Genomic DNA, 16983 nt, shown 5'->3' with positions numbered 1-16983 from the left:
TCACATCAGTACCCTTCTGAGATAAGGCTGGATTTTTTTATTCTCTTCAGCACATATTTCATAAGGTAGTGTACCAACCTGACTTGAATGATGGTGGAGTTTTGTGGTATATCTTCAGCTCGTACATGATTAAATTATATTTCTTCCTGTCTGAATAAGCACTATATTGGAGTAGATTCATACTTAACTCAGAGTTAGGGAAGTGAGTGTCAGTATTTCACTTGTGTGGCTCAGCTCAATAAAATATCGGTTTTGATGAGGTAGAGATAGAAAATCATAAAAGTAGAGGGGGGAAAAATCAAACATTAACAGTATAGATATAAAGCTGTTCTTTTCAAATGCCACCCAATAATATATATTGCGATCTCAAGTTATTGGAACATAGTTTGGTCAAAACAAACTCAAATACTGAGAAACTGAGGAAAAAAACCAAATAGCACCTTACTCCTCCCCTTCCTCCCCGCCCCCCCCCCCTTTTTATTTTTTTTTTGGAAGAAGTCTCTTTAACTCTGTTGTGAACGTCACTGATGCACAGTTAAATCTGGAATGCTTTACACTCTGTTACATACCACCTCCCCAGGAGAAGTCTCATCTTTGCTGCGGCATCACCTCTGAAACCTCATACCATTAAGAAGCAATGGGTGGAACTGTTTTTCTTGAGTTTTCCATTATGTGCAGTGTAATAAGTGGGACACTTAATGTGCCTGTTTGTGCTGTGAGCCCTTTCAGGAGAGATTTGGTTGTTTCTGGGTGAAGACCAGCTGGGGGAAGCCTGCTAGAAGGAAGGAGATGCTCTAGCACCTATGAGGTTGGTCCCACTCAGAAGCAGTTCAGAGACTCCAGAATAACACTATCATGAGTGTTGGGATAAGCCTATCTGGTTTCATCCTGTTCAATAATACTTCATGAAGTCTATAGGAAAATTGGAGGGTGCAAGAAGTATTTTGTAATTTAAGGAAAAGGTGAAAATGTAGAAGAAATCAGGGTGGCTTGAGCATACTCAAAAACTTGGATGTGGAATAGGCAATTGATGGAGGAAATGAGGATGCTTTGAGCATCCCTCTTCTTGGGAAGAGGGCATATACTGCTACTGAGTGCTCCCCTGTTTAAATCTGGGGAAAAGTTCAGTTAAGTCAAAGATAGCACAGGTAATAATCCAAGTATGAAAAAACTCAATAAATTTCAGCAGCGTCCCAAGCCAGTTAAAACTAAATAAACTACGGGAAGAAAAGCATGTCAGAGAGGTAAACAGATAGAGAATAAAGAACAGCATTTTTATTTTCAAATTAGTATTCTAAATTAGCTGTCACGTATGATATAGAAAAGTTCCTAATAGACATGTCCCTTTCCTTTATGATCACTGAATTGCTTTAACTCAGGCACCAACTTAGTTCCCGAGTGAAAATTTTCAAACACAATCATCTAATTATAGAATGCCAAATTCTATACTTAGGTCTCTAAATAAAAGCGACCTGGATTTGAGAGCTAGCTTCAACGGAAGTTTCTGTACCTCTACAAAAAAGTCAATGAGTACCACAATTGAGAACCACTGAAAATTAGGCCACCTACCAAGACACGAGTCATTTATCTTGTGAGTAGAATACCTTATTTGAGTGGAGCAGGAGGAAGGGAGGGCAACAGCAAAAAATAATTGGTATGTTTTTTTCTCCTTTTTCCTCTAACCTCTAAGCTACTGTCTCAAATGGCACCAGGCTGTTGTTTACTTCAAAATGCAGCATTTGCAGTCATGTAGCTTTCCTTCTTGATAAGCACAGTCATATCTGTGTACCTACATACATTGTGTTGTCTTAACTGTGGGAGCACATGCATCTTAGCATGGCACAGTTCAGACTGTTTTATTGAGAGACAAAATTGGTCAGTAGCCATGCAAATCATCCTAAAGAATGTGATGCTCGTGATCAAACCATATGCGTGTAGATTGTTTGTGCACATATACATTTACATACATATGCAATAGGTTATGGTTCATGTCATCTTGACAAAGAAAAAGTGCAGAACTGAACACAACATATTCTTGGATAATACTGTTCCTGGTGCTATTCTGCAAATACTCTGTGAAATTGTTACTTTCTTACCTGTATGCATTTGCCTCATTAGTAATGTTCAGCCAATTTCATCTTTTTTCTATAACTGCTAGGTGATGTGTAGGCATTAGAAGGCTATATAGTGCCTGAGGGTATTTTTTGAGCTACGCAGAACCTATTTTTAAGAAGTGGTGGTGAGGGAATTATATCAGCCCTGAGCCCTGGAGTTTCCAACAAGTTCTCTTAGGAGTGTGCAGAACCATGATTAGGGAGACAGAAAGGAACATAGAATAAGGTCACTCTGCTCTCTCTACCCTTGCTGTTCTCTGTCAGTATTGGTTAGACATGGCAATGTCCTTTCTTCTTGCAAGGACTCAGCTTTAGGGTGAGAAAAAGCTTGAAAATGACAGGAATACATTTTCCAGCAACTTGCTTCATACAGTCAGAATATTTTTGCTAATTTCTGGTTGGCTTTTGCTTTCTTCATTTTAAACTGTGTGTTCCCTCTGATCAAGTAATTTTCTTTTTAATTTCCCAATGTAGATCAAAAGAAACGAATACCTTTCCCTTCTTCCCTCCCTCCTTCCCGTTACTCAGTGTGTCCGAAAGTAGCAAAGGTAGCAAAAGAAGGTACCTACAGGATTCAGGAGAATGGTGAGGAAAAGTTCACCTCCTCGGATACTTTTGTCCAGCTCCTGAGGACCCCCAGGATATTCCTTGTAAAAAATAGTATGAGTGAAAAGACCACAGGTCTGCCGAGGGAGCACCTGAGAACAAAATGACAGCACCATTGTAGTATTAACTTATTTCTGCAAGCATACTCTAACGTATGTAATCGTAACGTTCACTGTAATCCTTCCAGCAGCTTGACTAAAGCTGCAGTCCTTTCCGACTCTGTAACCCAGTGTGCTTATAGACTCTAGTGTGCCTTCTGCACTCTCGCTGTAAGCAAATTCCTGCAGATGTGATTTCCAGATGCAAAGCTGCATCACACATGCAGACTGCTTTAGCCAGCTCATCCACTAATAATTAAGGGCTTGTTTCCTGGTGTTTGGAAGAGAAAGAAAACAAAAAGCTAAACATCTCTTCCCTTGTCAAGGTTAGTTTATTAAAGGATAAAATAATGCTTCCTGGCCATCTTCACTATTGCAGGTAATTAATGTTACTGGGACACTGAAATGAATTTGTATTCAAGGCTGCGGGCCTCAAATGAGCTTCACATTTTCCTCAGTTTAACGTAATGTATTGTGTATTACATAGTGTGCAAAAATCACAGCGAAACCCTTCTTCTGTCTGTCAAACCTTTCCAGGACTGATGGAGAATACATGTGAGAGCGATCTGAGGTCAGGCCTCCATGCCATCATTAATCAGGAGGCTGCATGTCAGAAACTTGCAAGCTAGCAGATGTGGGGAAGTAAACTGATCTTGGAAAATTAGATGTTTTAGTTTCATTGCTAACTAGTTACAATCAAAGGTCTCTGGTGCAACGAGTAAAGACAACAAATGTCAGAGTTTATAGATAGTGCCTAACATATGTAGAGACACGATTCACCTGGGGAAGGCCTTTTGTTTCCCTGCACTCAGTGCTTTCATTTTTCTAATCAGTTAAAAAACAAATAAACCTTAGGATCAGCAAAGCATTTTAATATGTAAATGCGCTGCTGAATTCAAGTCTATGCCAATCATAATTGGACTTTGTGCAGTAACTTGTTGATTTTGATTGAGACGTACTGAAGGAACGGCATCAAGCTGTGCTGGGGAGATTCAGGTTGGATGTTAGGAAAAACTACTCCTAAAAAGTGTTTGGGAACAGGCTGCATAGGGAAGTGGTGGAGTCACCATACCTGAAGGTGTTCAAGAAATGTGGAGAAGTGGTACTTAAGGAAATGGTTTAGTGGGCAATATTGGTGCTAGGTGGACGGTTGGACTGAATAGTCTTAGGGGTCTTTTCCAACCTTAGTGGTTCTATGATTCTATGTTTCTTTTGTCAGAATGTTGATCCCCTAAATGAGATTTTACATGTGCAAGGCAATATTTGCATCTGTTAGGGCTTTTCTATGGTTAAGGACCCAGCTTTGAAAAATGTATTTCTAACTTAGGTTATACAGATATAAGTTTTGCAGTTGCCTCTTTCAGTCTCACAGTCTTGTCCGTTCAAACTTTTTTCCACCAAGCTACTGGCTGGGAGAATGGGCCAAGTAATTTTACACAGTTTCCTGCCTTTCAAGCAGGTGAAATATGCATGTGAGGAGTCCTCTCCCTTCTCACCCAAATGTGGGGTATAGAAGAGTCAAGCATGTGTCCAGTCCCTCATTCAGGGAGATTCAGGAGCACAGCTCAGGAATAAAACCTTATCCCTAGAGAAATGCTGGAGGAGATTACTTCCACCTGTTCATTCTCTCTAGTGTTGAGTTTCTAATCCTTTTCATGCAGAGAGATGAACCAGACCTTGAAACATAGGTCTTAAGCAGTTTAATGAATTTCAAAATATGCACTTATATTTTGATTGATGGTTGGTAGTAGATTGGGTTACAAATACACTTAGTTTCTGAGGATTACATTTACAGTTGCCTGAGTTTGTGTGACTTTTTAAAATTGCATAACAAATGCTCTCTTTTGGCATCTTTACAAATCCTCAATCACAGAGAATTTTAATGATTGCATTAAAACTTGAAACATTTGGTAAAAATAGCATACTTTTGAATCACTTAAAGTAATATTGCTATGAAGCATGGAAATGCAGTGTACCATGATGCCATTGTGGATGAAGCCCCGTCTGTACCGTGCAGGCTTCAGGTGTGGGTATTCTTCTGTGCTGGTCACTCGGATATGCCAGACCTTCTTCCAGGCCTCATACAGCTGGATGTGGACCGGGTAGACCCCAGAGTGGTGTGGAGCCACTGCGTAACCCATGTCAGTCGGTATGCCATGCTCCTGCGACACAGCAGAGGGAGGGATATATTTAGAAGCAGAAAAAGAACACGTAATTCTTCAAAGATTTTCTCCTGCAGATAACAGCTTTGGAGAAGCTGTTGTCCTTGGACAGCCTTGTATCTATTTGTATGTAGCACATGCTAAAAACAGGGGAGAGGTGGAGGGAGCTGGAATTAGTTTGATGTCTGTAGAGTGATAAATAATCCTCTTGGATTACACTATGTTACTGTTGAGAGAACAGGTTTATCTGCCTGTTCATTAGGTGTTGCATGCTTTATAATAGATGTTCTGTTTGGTTCTGTTTAAAGAATCTTGTAAATTATCGAATAGCATTAGAGCAGTAAGCAGAAAAACTTGTTGCTGTGACATTTGTGGCTTTTTGTTTCCTATTACTTGAATAATAGCAAGCTGTCTTGCTGATACAAAACAAACAAAAAAAACGGGCAAATGTCCCCCATAGCTTCTGAATATGCTTAGATTTCCCAAAGTATTAAGGTAGTAGCAAAAAAATCTGGACTGATAGACATATTTTTTGTTTCATAAATATTTATTCAGTTCCTCTAAGGAATTATGTGCATTTTTCATGCATGTAATCTGTAGGCTATCTTGAAAGTATATTGTGATGGAACAATGAAGTGTTTATATGCAGGTAGATGGAATTAAGGAGCTAGAGTGTAAGTGTACTAACATGCTGAGCATGTTCCTTTACTCCTGAAGATCTCTTGCCTTTGTTCTGCTACTAATCGCATCCATGACCTCATGTGGTCTATCCAAAAAATTCATCTGATGAGATTATGTGATGGGGCCCCCGAACCTTTTCTGTAGACTGGGGTGTTTTTAAGAACGCACGTGATTTGATTGAGTAATTAGCTTTGTTGGTCGGAGCGATGTACAGAAATGTGCCCAGCATTTTGTCACCAACTACTGCCAGGAAGAAAGGTTATGTGCCTCTTCTTCCTCATCCTTGCATTCATTTTCAACCCCTTCAATTTCTAAGTCCTTTCCAAGTCCCGTGGGAGAACTCCAGGGGATCTCTTTCTATGCTCTGAGTGTTTACTGCATCTCTTTTTCTCCCAGTGCCATGTGATGTGGGACAGTGCCCATGGCCCCAGTTCCTCACCCTCTCTCCTCTGCTGCCCTAGGTATCAATAAAAGCACTCCCCTATCCTGCTGAGAGAGCTGCTGCATCAGCCATTTTCTGTTCATATATAATTAATACAGTGAAAATAGTTAAAATGTGAGCTGGTGTGCTTGTCCTTCATCTTGCCCATATTATCTGTGGATTACTTCTGGGAGTGGCAGGTTCTGTAGGCATCGTTAAGTACTTTGCAATGAAAGGCTTTTGGTTCCACGAAAAAACTAAATTAAACCTATGGGGAACACTTGAGGAACACCACTTAATGCACCCACTTATAATTATCTGTTTCTTATTAGCAAATATCTTAGGTTACCTGCTGATCTTGAGGAAGGTGGTGAGAATGTATAAAAAGAACACCAAACACACTCTTTTGCAATTTACTGAAAGAAAAGTGTGACTTCCAGTTATTAATGTTACATACCTGAGAGGCATGAGTCAATTTAAGGGTGAAATGGTGAATAGAAGTACAGTTAGGAGTGTCACTCTTCTCTTTTCTCTTTTCTTTGAACATGAATAAAGGAATAGGTTATGTCTAAGGGTTTTTGAGAAATCTGACTATTTATTAACAGAATGTCTGAGCAGTCTATGATGCTCACAGTCAGATGTACTGTATTACAATGTGCAATAACAAAACTTCACCAAAACCTATTAGGGAGTTCACAGACACAAATGTAAAGCAAAAGTGTCTCGATCTAGCTAATGACTGCTACTCTGAATATGTCTGAAAGTAGGTATCTGGATGAATACATGCAAAACCCTATTTATCTACCTACTATTTGCAGCTGGTATTGCTATAGTAACAGAATCTCGAAACGGTAACCTACCATTCACAAATAAAATAAGGCACCACGTTGCAAGTTCTCAGTTTAAAAAGATAATTAACCTCTGAATAAACCTGCACGCTATGCAGTTCATCACTTAAGTACATGTCACTCAGACACCCAATATGATTTTAAAAAGAAATAAGCAAGACATAATCTGATTTTCTTTGACCTGTTTCATGTTCAGTTTACTTGGGTAAATTAAACATCAGATGTCCGATTTTAGTGATTTCTTTTACTTTGTTTCCTTTTTCATATTTTGTTATTAAATTAAGTTTGGTGTTGAGAATTAATGTGTTAAAGGAGAAGCACGTATGTGAATCCAAGAAGGACTTGGTCCAAGCTGTCAGGCAAAATGGGAGGTGCCATTAAGTGAGTGCAGTCTTTGCTCTAAGGAACAATTTCCTACTAGATTTCATGAGGTTATTTCTACATTCAAAACTTTGTACATGTGTTTGCATAGTTTGGAAAATTTCTCGACCATTTTGGCACTGAGAAGAATAGTATTATGTTCTCGAGCATGCTTGAGCTGGGACAGGAATCCAAAATAGGAAGTGGAAATGCTCAGCCCTGCCAATGCAGCCTGGCTCATCTGCACAGCCTTCAGAGCTACCTTACCAGACCAGAACGGGTGCTTCTGTGAGTGGTTTGAAAGGCTGAAGTAATCTGCTATGGCTCCTTTCCTCTTGTAATTATCAGCTTTGTTCAAGCAAGTGAAGACTTTTGACCTTGCTATTTGTACAGAAATGAGCTGTATTCATCATGTCAGCATATGCTATGTATACTCATTCTATGTTTGCTAAAGTAAACGCAGGTAACAGAGACTTAGCACTGCTTATCAGGGGTACTCTCAAAACATAAGTTTGTGTTCTGTCTTCTTCTGTGAGCAGATGCTGGAGATTTGAGTTTAAAAACAAAATGAAAACAACAACAAAACAAACAGTGACAGGAAAATTGGCTACTTGTATTAGCAGGATGTTGTTTGAGGGAGACGCAGTTCCTGATTGCAACAATTACTGCATTTACTTGTTAAAGCATAAATAAGAATTAAATAAGAACTAAAATTATATGAAAATAGTCAATCTGGTTTTTAAAAATGACTATTGATTTATTTTACAAAAATATATGGTACTGGCCGTTACTGGGGAGAAAATAAGAAAACCCAGAGCTTTAATTCAGCAGATTTTATGTCTACTGTGGATTTCCTCATACGATCAGTTGAACTGCAAGACTACCTTCGTATAACTAATTCTTAGATGAAAAAGTTAATATAACCTCAGGCAAGTTTTCAAAAACGTTTTGACTTTGTCCAACAGTAGGTGATAGAGAAAATATGGTACTTTATAAGTTGTTACCTTCCAAAGTTGAGATTTACATAAGCTTTACGTACTGTTAGTACTGGGATATATTTTTAATATTGCTGCAGATGAATGAGATTTCCCATGAGATTATAGGTTACTTTGCAAGTTTAAAATACTTAGTAAAGTTTTTTGTTTTGTTTTGTTTTTTAATTTGATAAATGAATTCACCACTTACTTGTCAGCAATCATAAAAATATGTGGTATTGTAGACTTCCCGGACATAAAATTTTGTTGATATTTCCAGGTAATTTTATTGAATAAATACTTCATCCTTTAATAATAGTTCAATTCTAAACTTTTAAAATCATGCTGAAAAATCGTCCAGCTAGGCAAAATGATTCAGCAAATACGAATTTATTGTTAAGAGACAGAGGTTTATATTGTGCAAAGGTAAAATATTTTTCTTAGTTTTATGGAAGGGTGTATCAGTTTGGAGTGACTACAACTGTTAAAAACTTTCTGGGGTCAATGGCTTGCAGGAGCTCCTTCCCAGCATTAACTGCAGATATTAATAATGGGAAAAAAATAACTCATCTGTCACAGGTAGATGCTTTGCATCTGATATGTAGTTGCTGTATTTGTATTCTTGTTGTTTAATGTGTGTATTAAAAGCTCATGGTTTTTTTGTGGTGTGGGCAATTGAGGTATTTTAGGCAGGAGAAGTGCTAATATTAATCTTGTTGGCTTATAATCAGGAAATTGAATCCAAGGAGCAGTACTAGAGAGGGTCTGAATTGATTTGTTCTGTGTAGGTACATCTCACTTCGTATCAGATCATAGTGATATTTTTACAGCCTATGATAATTTTTGCCCTATTTCTACCGTGCTTTGGGTGTATGTGCTCACAAATGAGAGCAGAAGATAATTAGAGAGGAAATAAATCAAGGGACAAAATAAAGAGCTACAGGCTTTGGATTAAATATATCCCAGTTTTTGTAAGATAAGGATGCACAAGAGGGAGAGGAAGAATATTTTATGATTAAAGGTTGACAGTAAAAATCAGCAGAACTTGGTTTTTTTATTTCTGGAATACGGGCTACCAGAGACGTCTGCTTACATGATTTGTTTACCTCTGTATCGGTTGTCTGGCCTATAAAGACATAAGAATAATAATACTTGAGATCTTATCAGTTTGCAAAGCTTAATCCATTAATGTCTGTAAAGGATTTGGGGATCCTCTGGTAGAAGAAGAAGAAAATAAAACAACCCACAAAATATGATTGAAAAAACAAATTAATAATCAACATAAATATCATTTTCCTTTAGCTGAGCTTTGAAATGTACCATCTGTATATACATAAATAATAAGATATAGGAATAGCAAAGTTATGGGTAGTCTGCAACTTGCTTTACTGAAGCTAAAGTCACTTGTTCTGGTGTCTGCTTGTTTAGGCTTTCTGGTATAAATCTGCTCCAGAGGGTAACAAACAGAGATAAAGACCAAAATCTAAAGAAAGGGACTTCGCTCTTTGTCAATGAAAAGTGAGGGAAGAATGAAATGTGAACATACTGAGTGCATCAACACTGGGAGTGTGCAGGGCTTGGGTTTGCCCTCCTCCCCATGCGAGGGAAATGTCTTCTGAAACAGCAGAAACCTGGGAGGCTGCATGAAATCCTACCAGGCGTTCATTTCCTATAGCTGTTAAACCCCGCTCTCAGAGCGTGAGGCTGAGGATGCTGTGAGTGCTTGGGAAGAGGTGTGGCAGTGAGGGGGGCGATGAGCACTGGCAGCTGTGGGGCCATCGCTCAGGCACATGTGGGCAGGGATTCTGTTAAGCACAACTTCCTTGACTTGATAGACCCAGGGCAGTGGGGCAACAGCATGTATGAAGGATGTCAGAAAACAACTTCCTCTCACCATCTAGATATGGAACTGCAGAAATGAGGAATGTCTCAGAGATCCTCAGAAGATTTTATATGCTCATATTAAAGGTGGTATCCTTTAATTCACAACCAGTTTACAGGTAAAGGGAATTCTTTAAAGACTGTTGATTTTATAAAGCCCCAGAGGTTTACTTATCCACAGAGATTTACTTATCTACACTGAAATCAAGGTAATTGGACACCTAATTAGCAATTAGTTGTATGTATACAAATTTGTTTAGCGATCTGATTTCTACGAGTATTTTGTGATGAACCTGCTTGAAGCAGGCTGCAATTGTAACCACTCTATTTATAGAGCCTCACTCTGAGGTACAGACATACCAGTGTAGAACAGAACAAGGTGTTTTATCCAGCTGCCGGCTGTAACACCTGCATTTCTTGCCTGTATCCAGCAGGCTGTATTTATGCTCAAGCTTCTGCAAACCAAAGATTATGCCTTGTGTAAATGCAAGAGCCAATAAAAACTGTGCTTGTGTACATTTATAGCTCCATGTGATAATATCCATGAAATACTGTGTTTCAGATAAACTGGCTTATGTTTGTTAAGCTTGACTTTAATACACAGCACTCAGAGAAGAACATTCCTTTTATGAAATGCATTCTTCCAGTGAACATCACCACTCCTGAGCCTCACGCTCCCTTGCACGAAGAAACTGCTGACTGTGGAGGGATTTAGGTCTATCCTTTAAGGTCCAGGATTCCAGTCAGTGTGATGTTTCTTCCAAAATGAAAATGCCCTGAAGAACTGGCAGGTCTTAATGAAGAGATTTTTTGTTGTGGTGGTGGTTTTTGGGATGTTAAAGCAGCCTTGGTTGCTCTTTTCTGGCATAATTATTTGCTCTCCCATCTTGAAGAATTAATTTCCTTCTCACCGTGTTTAAAAAATGAACAAAGAAATGCATCAGGTGAAGAATGAATGCGATCATACTTCTGAATAATTACTGCAACTTCCCTTGCACAAACTGGCAAAGTGTTTTCTCTACTTACAGTTAAAACAGGAGGTGGGCAGATACGGTCAATAAATAGGAAATGTGTGAGAAAATGGCATAAACGTCAAGCTGTATTCCCCTGAGTACGGTGCTAAATAAAGATAATAGAGCACAAATAAGATTTATAGCGCTAAGCAGATTTACTGTTTACTGTTCTGGACCTATAATTTAAATTTGGAAACATGCTGTGAAGTAAAAGAAGAATAAAAAGGACTTGCTTTCATTTTGGAAGACTTAAAGAAGTGCAGTTGTAGAAAAGGGAGTTCCTTTCCTGAATAAGACGTGAGGCTGAGAATGAGAAAGAAGAGCACAAGGCTACTCTGGAGTCATAGCTGGAAGCTGTGTTAGATATCAGGATGGCTGTCATATCAGGAAGATAAATTTCTACCCGAGAGTGGACTTCAAAGGAAGCCTTTTGAAAAGAAATGTTCTCATAAGTAAATTGCAGAGCTCGTATCGATTCAAGGTTGAGAGGTTGGTACAACCCCTGTCCAAATGTTAGCAGGAAATAAAACTGTAATAACTGCAGCCTTTCCCTGACATCAGCCCCTTATTTATAGGCACCCAAAGGAGTCTCTACCCTTCAATGATGATAGGAAGATGGGCTTTATCTTTCTGTAGCTGAAGTTGCAAACATTCTGTTACAAGCTCTGTTTTCAGGCTGCATTATAGATTTTATTTCTGAAGGTGATTTGATCTAAAAGACATCATGTTACCTGAAAATACTAGGAAAATTTTCCTGTAGGTTTAAAGATAAATGGAACATGTGTACTTGAGATAGAAATTACTTAAATTGTTCTTCCTTTTAAAGTCTCAACTATATGTAGATTCCTTAGGCCTCTGCAGCAGTTAGGCCAGGTCAAACGAAAGACATGAGCAGGCTGTGCCGGGAGTGAAGGCTAACGGTAACACTGAGCTGTAGAAGATAAAAGTCATCCAAAATGCCTCTGCACTGATTTCCTACAAAGAAGCAGATGAGGGAGGTAATCTAGAGAGAACAGTAAGTGGTTAAGCCATTTTTAATGAATTTGCTCTAAAGGTTGTTAGGAAAATATTTTCATAAACAAGGGAATAAATTGCTTCCAACTGCTTGTAAAGGCATCTGCCTTGGCTTGGCTTCCTGATGCCTCTTGGCTCATGTGAGGAATGGGGAGCAGGGTCTGCTGCTGGCTGCCCTTTCTGAGCTGTGAGGGGCTGAGCTTTGTGCTCCCAAAGCAGCAGAGAAAGCTTCACTGCACTACTTTGCTCTCTTGAGTGGCACAGGTTACTTGGCATTTCTGTGCCCTGTCAAAGTCCACACAAGTGTCTTTTCCAAATAGAGCATTTGCAGACTTCAGCTTTCTTTGTGATGCTGCTTAACTGAGTAGAATTACCCTGAATGGACTCTTAAGTGGTTTCCACCTGACCTCTGAGTGTAAGTGCTCTGAGCTCTGGGCAGTGCTAGAAGTATGGCTCCTGTAAGTTAACAACAGAAAAAAGCAAAAAAAGGAAATGTTGTCTATAAGCATTACTAACAGCTTATCTATGTGAAAAAGCATATTTTCAGGTCATCTATAAAGGCACTCTGAAGTCCCATGGCTTCACTTATTTACCTCATTAGCTTCAAGATTTCTCACAAACAATGCACAACATTTCACAAAGTTGATGGAAGCTTTCACCCTCGCTTCTGAATGTGTTTGCACCAGACGTCAAGGAGCTGATAACCTGTGTATAATTCCCTTCCTAAAGCTCAAAAGGCCAAACAACATCTGCCAAGGGTTCCCTGCTTCTGATCCCTGTGGTCTTGCAAGACAAGCTTGATGGGCTGCTTCCTATCCAGTAAGCCTGTGCCAGAGAAAAAGGCAAAATTCAGCCCAAGTTTGAGTCAGAATGTTTCTTTTTTAGGGCTGAGATACCAAGTATTCAACCTTATTTTTTTACCTATTTAAACGTGTATAATACAAATATTATAGGCATGCTTTTCTTGCTGTATTTATATGCAAAGGTGATCCATCTGGTAACTCTTACTTACTAGTGCAAATTCTTTGTTGAGGATCATCTGCTCTACCAGTGACGACTCATTGTGGAAGAGATGAGGCTGCATGTGACTCCACATATGGGGAAACCACCAAAACTCATCCACAGATCTCAACAGCAGGTCATCACCTTCATCTTCCTCTTCAGTGCCTGAAAAAGATAGAAGAAGAAGAAGAAAAAAAAGAAAAGTATGGAATAGAATAGAAAAGTAAAGCAGAAAATGTTCATAATTATTCTGGTGGGGGTTTTCTTGTTTGTTTTCAAGATAGAGGCTGCTATAACACCTGGTGTCTGTGGCTCTGATTTCTCACTATGCCATGGACAGTCTCTAAAATATTGCAGAAGGAGTGAAATGAAATACCATGGGTGATGGCTGTCTCTTTCTATTCCTGACACCATGTTAATTGACTGTAGTTCTAACACAATGCAAGTTTTAAGAGTGAATTGCTGTTCTATGTAATACACTGGAGGTTGGCTCCCTGTGAAGATGGAGATTGGATGGACTACCCACAGAGGGGGTTGAGTCACTATCCCTCAAAGTGTTCAAAAAATGTGGAGATGTGGTACTAAGGAACATGGTTTGTTTAATGGGCAATATTGATGGCAGTGGACAGTTGGAATGGATGGTTGCAGAGGTCTTCTCCAACCTTAATGACTCCATGATTTTTATCCACCTGCTTTGGTCCTGGTCGACACTGTGCAGATGAGACTGGCTTGGTAGCACTGCAGAGTGTCTTGCTAAAACTCACACTTCACAGCTACCTCATTAACCTCAGAAAAGTGAAATCTGATACTTTCTAGTAAAACATGAAAAAAGTTTCAAAAATGTGGTAAACACAAAACTTATGACAAAAGAGTTCTACATGTTGTTTCCTACGGTTCAGTATTCTCTTCTTGCCATGTTCAATCTCTAAGTAAAAAGAATAAAAATTCCTATGTTAGTGAAGAATATCTGCATCAGGCAGAAGCATGTATGCTTATAACAAATCAAACCCCTTTATCTAAGAAATAATACAGTGCTACTTCCACAGTCTGCACACACGTCTCCAATGCTTTTTTAATCAAGGAAGGAAAAGTTATGTTTCCACTAACTTTACCCTCAAATTACTGAACAACATTCAGTTTATTGCACTCTCCTGTCTTGTTCCTTTATCATCTTAATTTAAATGCCTTTATTTAGCTTCAGTCAAAGAAATAATTGTCCAAATCAGTCTACTGATGCAAACACGGATTGCTTTCTCTCTATGGGCCTTTCAGTGTTTGCAAAAATCATTGGAAGAAAATACTCCATGGATGTCACTGTTTACCTTTGTGGTATTAAGCAGGAACACATAGAGATAGCTGCTCAGTGCATGCACTTCAGCTCTTCATTTTTCTCTTTTACAGGTCTGTTTTGAAGAATGCTACTGCACAAAGGGAGTATTTATTTGAAACTTTTGCTTAGCATCACTGAATCAATTTATTCTCCTTCGTAGCACTCTGCAAGTTCTAAGACAGCATAAAATTGCTCCCGCTGATGGGAGCACTTCTGGAAAAGAGGAAAGCAACCTTGCTTTTCGGTAACTTCTTCCTGAAACAAAGGGACCGATGGCTGCCCTGTCTGTTCCATCATCTAAAACTTCTGAATGGTGCCTTTTTTGAATGACTACTCTCTTGTTTGTTGGAATATACTGTTCACTTGCACCCACCCAGGGAAATGCGATCAGAGGGGAGATAATTAACATGGACTGTTTGAAATCAGGAGGAAGAGAAAAGGGCAAATATAATAAGAACTGTGATTATTTGACGTAAGATTTAGGCCAATTGATAATTTATTGCCTTATTAAAGTATGGATTTTTACATACATTATTTTATATCACATTTTATAGTGATTTATTTATAAATTTAGATACAATTCATCAAAATTTGCATATGTATATTTTACCGTAGCAAAGATCAAACAAGATAAAGCATAACACTTGACAGATTATACAGACAAAGTGGTAGAGTTGGAACAGAAAGGCTTGAAGTTTAACACTTGACAAAGTTTTCACTTTTCAGAGGACTGATTTCTTTATAGGCTACAAAAAGAATGTTTGATTTTTATGAAATCTCAAGTAGAGGTATTTTTAAAGTCAGAAGTTTAATGGAATATTTGCAAAGTGCTTATATATTTTGAATATTTTTTGCCCAACATCTTGTTTGAAGTACTGAAAGCAAAACAAGGAATTGTAAAGTTTTCAATTCTTGTATAATCACTATTCTCTGTGTGACTTCCTGCCTTCATTTTAGTCTGAAATCTGAAAACTGCAGTAGGCCTACAATCAAGAAGATGAACATATATCTACTTTGAAAGACGGTATGCACTTTGCACAGGTGGATAATAATTTAGTGTTTGATTGTATGTAATAAATAAACCTTCATTTTAAACCTTCAGCAACTTAGAGGTCTCAAGCTCAAGATTGAAACTAAATTTGAAGTTGCCATCAATAATCTTAGAAATTTCAAATGCAAGTTCTGAGAATATCTTCATTTCTATTGCCATAGTGTAAACAAGCAGAAGATATTTGCTAAAACTGCATAACCAATAGTCTTTACTCTTTTTTTTTCTATCAGTCTCGCATCTACAAGTGCATATTATACCCGTGCTACAGGAGGGAATGATGATGGCATTAAGATGTGTCAGTTATTGTACTGGTATGCAGGCAAGCCAAATAGCATTGGTATTTGTCATACAGAAGTCAGCAGCATCTTTCAATGAAAATGCATAACTGTTTAATATGCCAACACATTCCCAAGATCGTCTCCCTCCTGTAGGTTTAAAATGATTCTAGTTCTGGAAAGGCAAGCAAAATCACACATTAAAGAAGTCAATAAGGCACAGCAATCTCAGTGCACTAATGAAACATGTTGAATATCTGATACTAAGAGCCTCTGGGGGTAAACGAGCTACATTTACAGTAATTAAAGAATACTTTTCCATGTTTTATTTATTATGAGTCAATAAAGTGTATATTGCGTAGAGAATACTTTAGAATCTTTCCGCTAAACTGATATGACAAATGCCGCTGCTGACCTGTAAATGAAGTGCTCACTTAAAAACTCGAATACTTCACTGAGTTCAGACAGCAGCGTGTCCCTTAATGGAAGCAATGGCATGCTTCAGCTCATTAAGTATTTTTGTGCTATTTTGGTATGCCTTGAGATCCTTAGGAGGACAGGCAAACATGCACGTTCTCTTATATTCTCTCGCTGTAGCAGCAGTAGTGAATCAGAAATTGATCTCTGTTATACCAGCTGGGCAATGAAACTTGTCGGCTCGTAGGACCTGGCTTCACTAAGAAATGGTAACAGCACGTGGAGACAAGTGGGATTGTCAGAAAAAGTGCTTTGGAAGGTAAAGTGTGATTTTGTAGGAAAGCTTCATGTTTTCTGCCAGCCACTGCCTTCATCTTATAATATTTGTAATAAATCATCTCCTTTTCCACCTCTTCTCCTCCTTGAATTGTCTTTCTGTGTGGCAGACACTGAAATGATACCAGCTTCACTTTATAGACAGCTGCAGTGGAGCAGCATCCTGCTTTGGAGCTGCTCAGAGCCTTGGGCTATTTTGTTTATTTTGCTGTATTAAGTGTATGTCCAATTAATCTCCAGAAGGGCAAACTATACAGGCAGGTCAAGACGAAGTGAGCAGAATACTGAAGGTGTGTCTCCAAAGTTCTTCCCTAATCACAGGTCTGCCAGTGACTTGTTATATGACTCCGGGCGAGTAATTCCATCTCTCTCTACATCTCATTTTTCTCAGACCCTGCTG

General features: G+C 38.7%; 1 protein-coding gene and 1 long non-coding RNA gene across 4 annotated transcripts in view; one reads left to right on the top strand and one right to left on the bottom strand.

Moving 5' to 3' along the window:
* NDST4 (N-deacetylase and N-sulfotransferase 4) overlaps window positions 1–16983 on the bottom strand; it is a 160661-nt gene that overhangs the window by 42094 nt on the left and 101584 nt on the right. For both annotated transcript variants that reach the window (XM_040699341.2, XM_015276354.4), the window contains 3 exons: window positions 13185–13339; window positions 4795–4980; window positions 2684–2812 (listed from right to left, as the gene is read on the bottom strand). In XM_040699341.2, the coding sequence (XP_040555275.1) occupies window positions 2684–2812; window positions 4795–4980; window positions 13185–13339 (470 nt within the window). The remainder of the gene's footprint in view (window positions 1–2683; window positions 2813–4794; window positions 4981–13184; window positions 13340–16983) is intronic.
* LOC112532302 overlaps window positions 1–16983 on the top strand; it is a 154182-nt gene that overhangs the window by 78629 nt on the left and 58570 nt on the right. The gene's annotated exons all lie outside the window — the stretch shown is intronic.

The sequence above is a fragment of the Gallus gallus genome, chromosome 4, assembly GCF_016699485.2.
Source record: "Gallus gallus isolate bGalGal1 chromosome 4, bGalGal1.mat.broiler.GRCg7b, whole genome shotgun sequence".
Classification (NCBI taxonomy): domain Eukaryota; kingdom Metazoa; phylum Chordata; class Aves; order Galliformes; family Phasianidae; genus Gallus; species Gallus gallus.
This window is presented reverse-complemented; position numbering and strand designations above follow the sequence as displayed.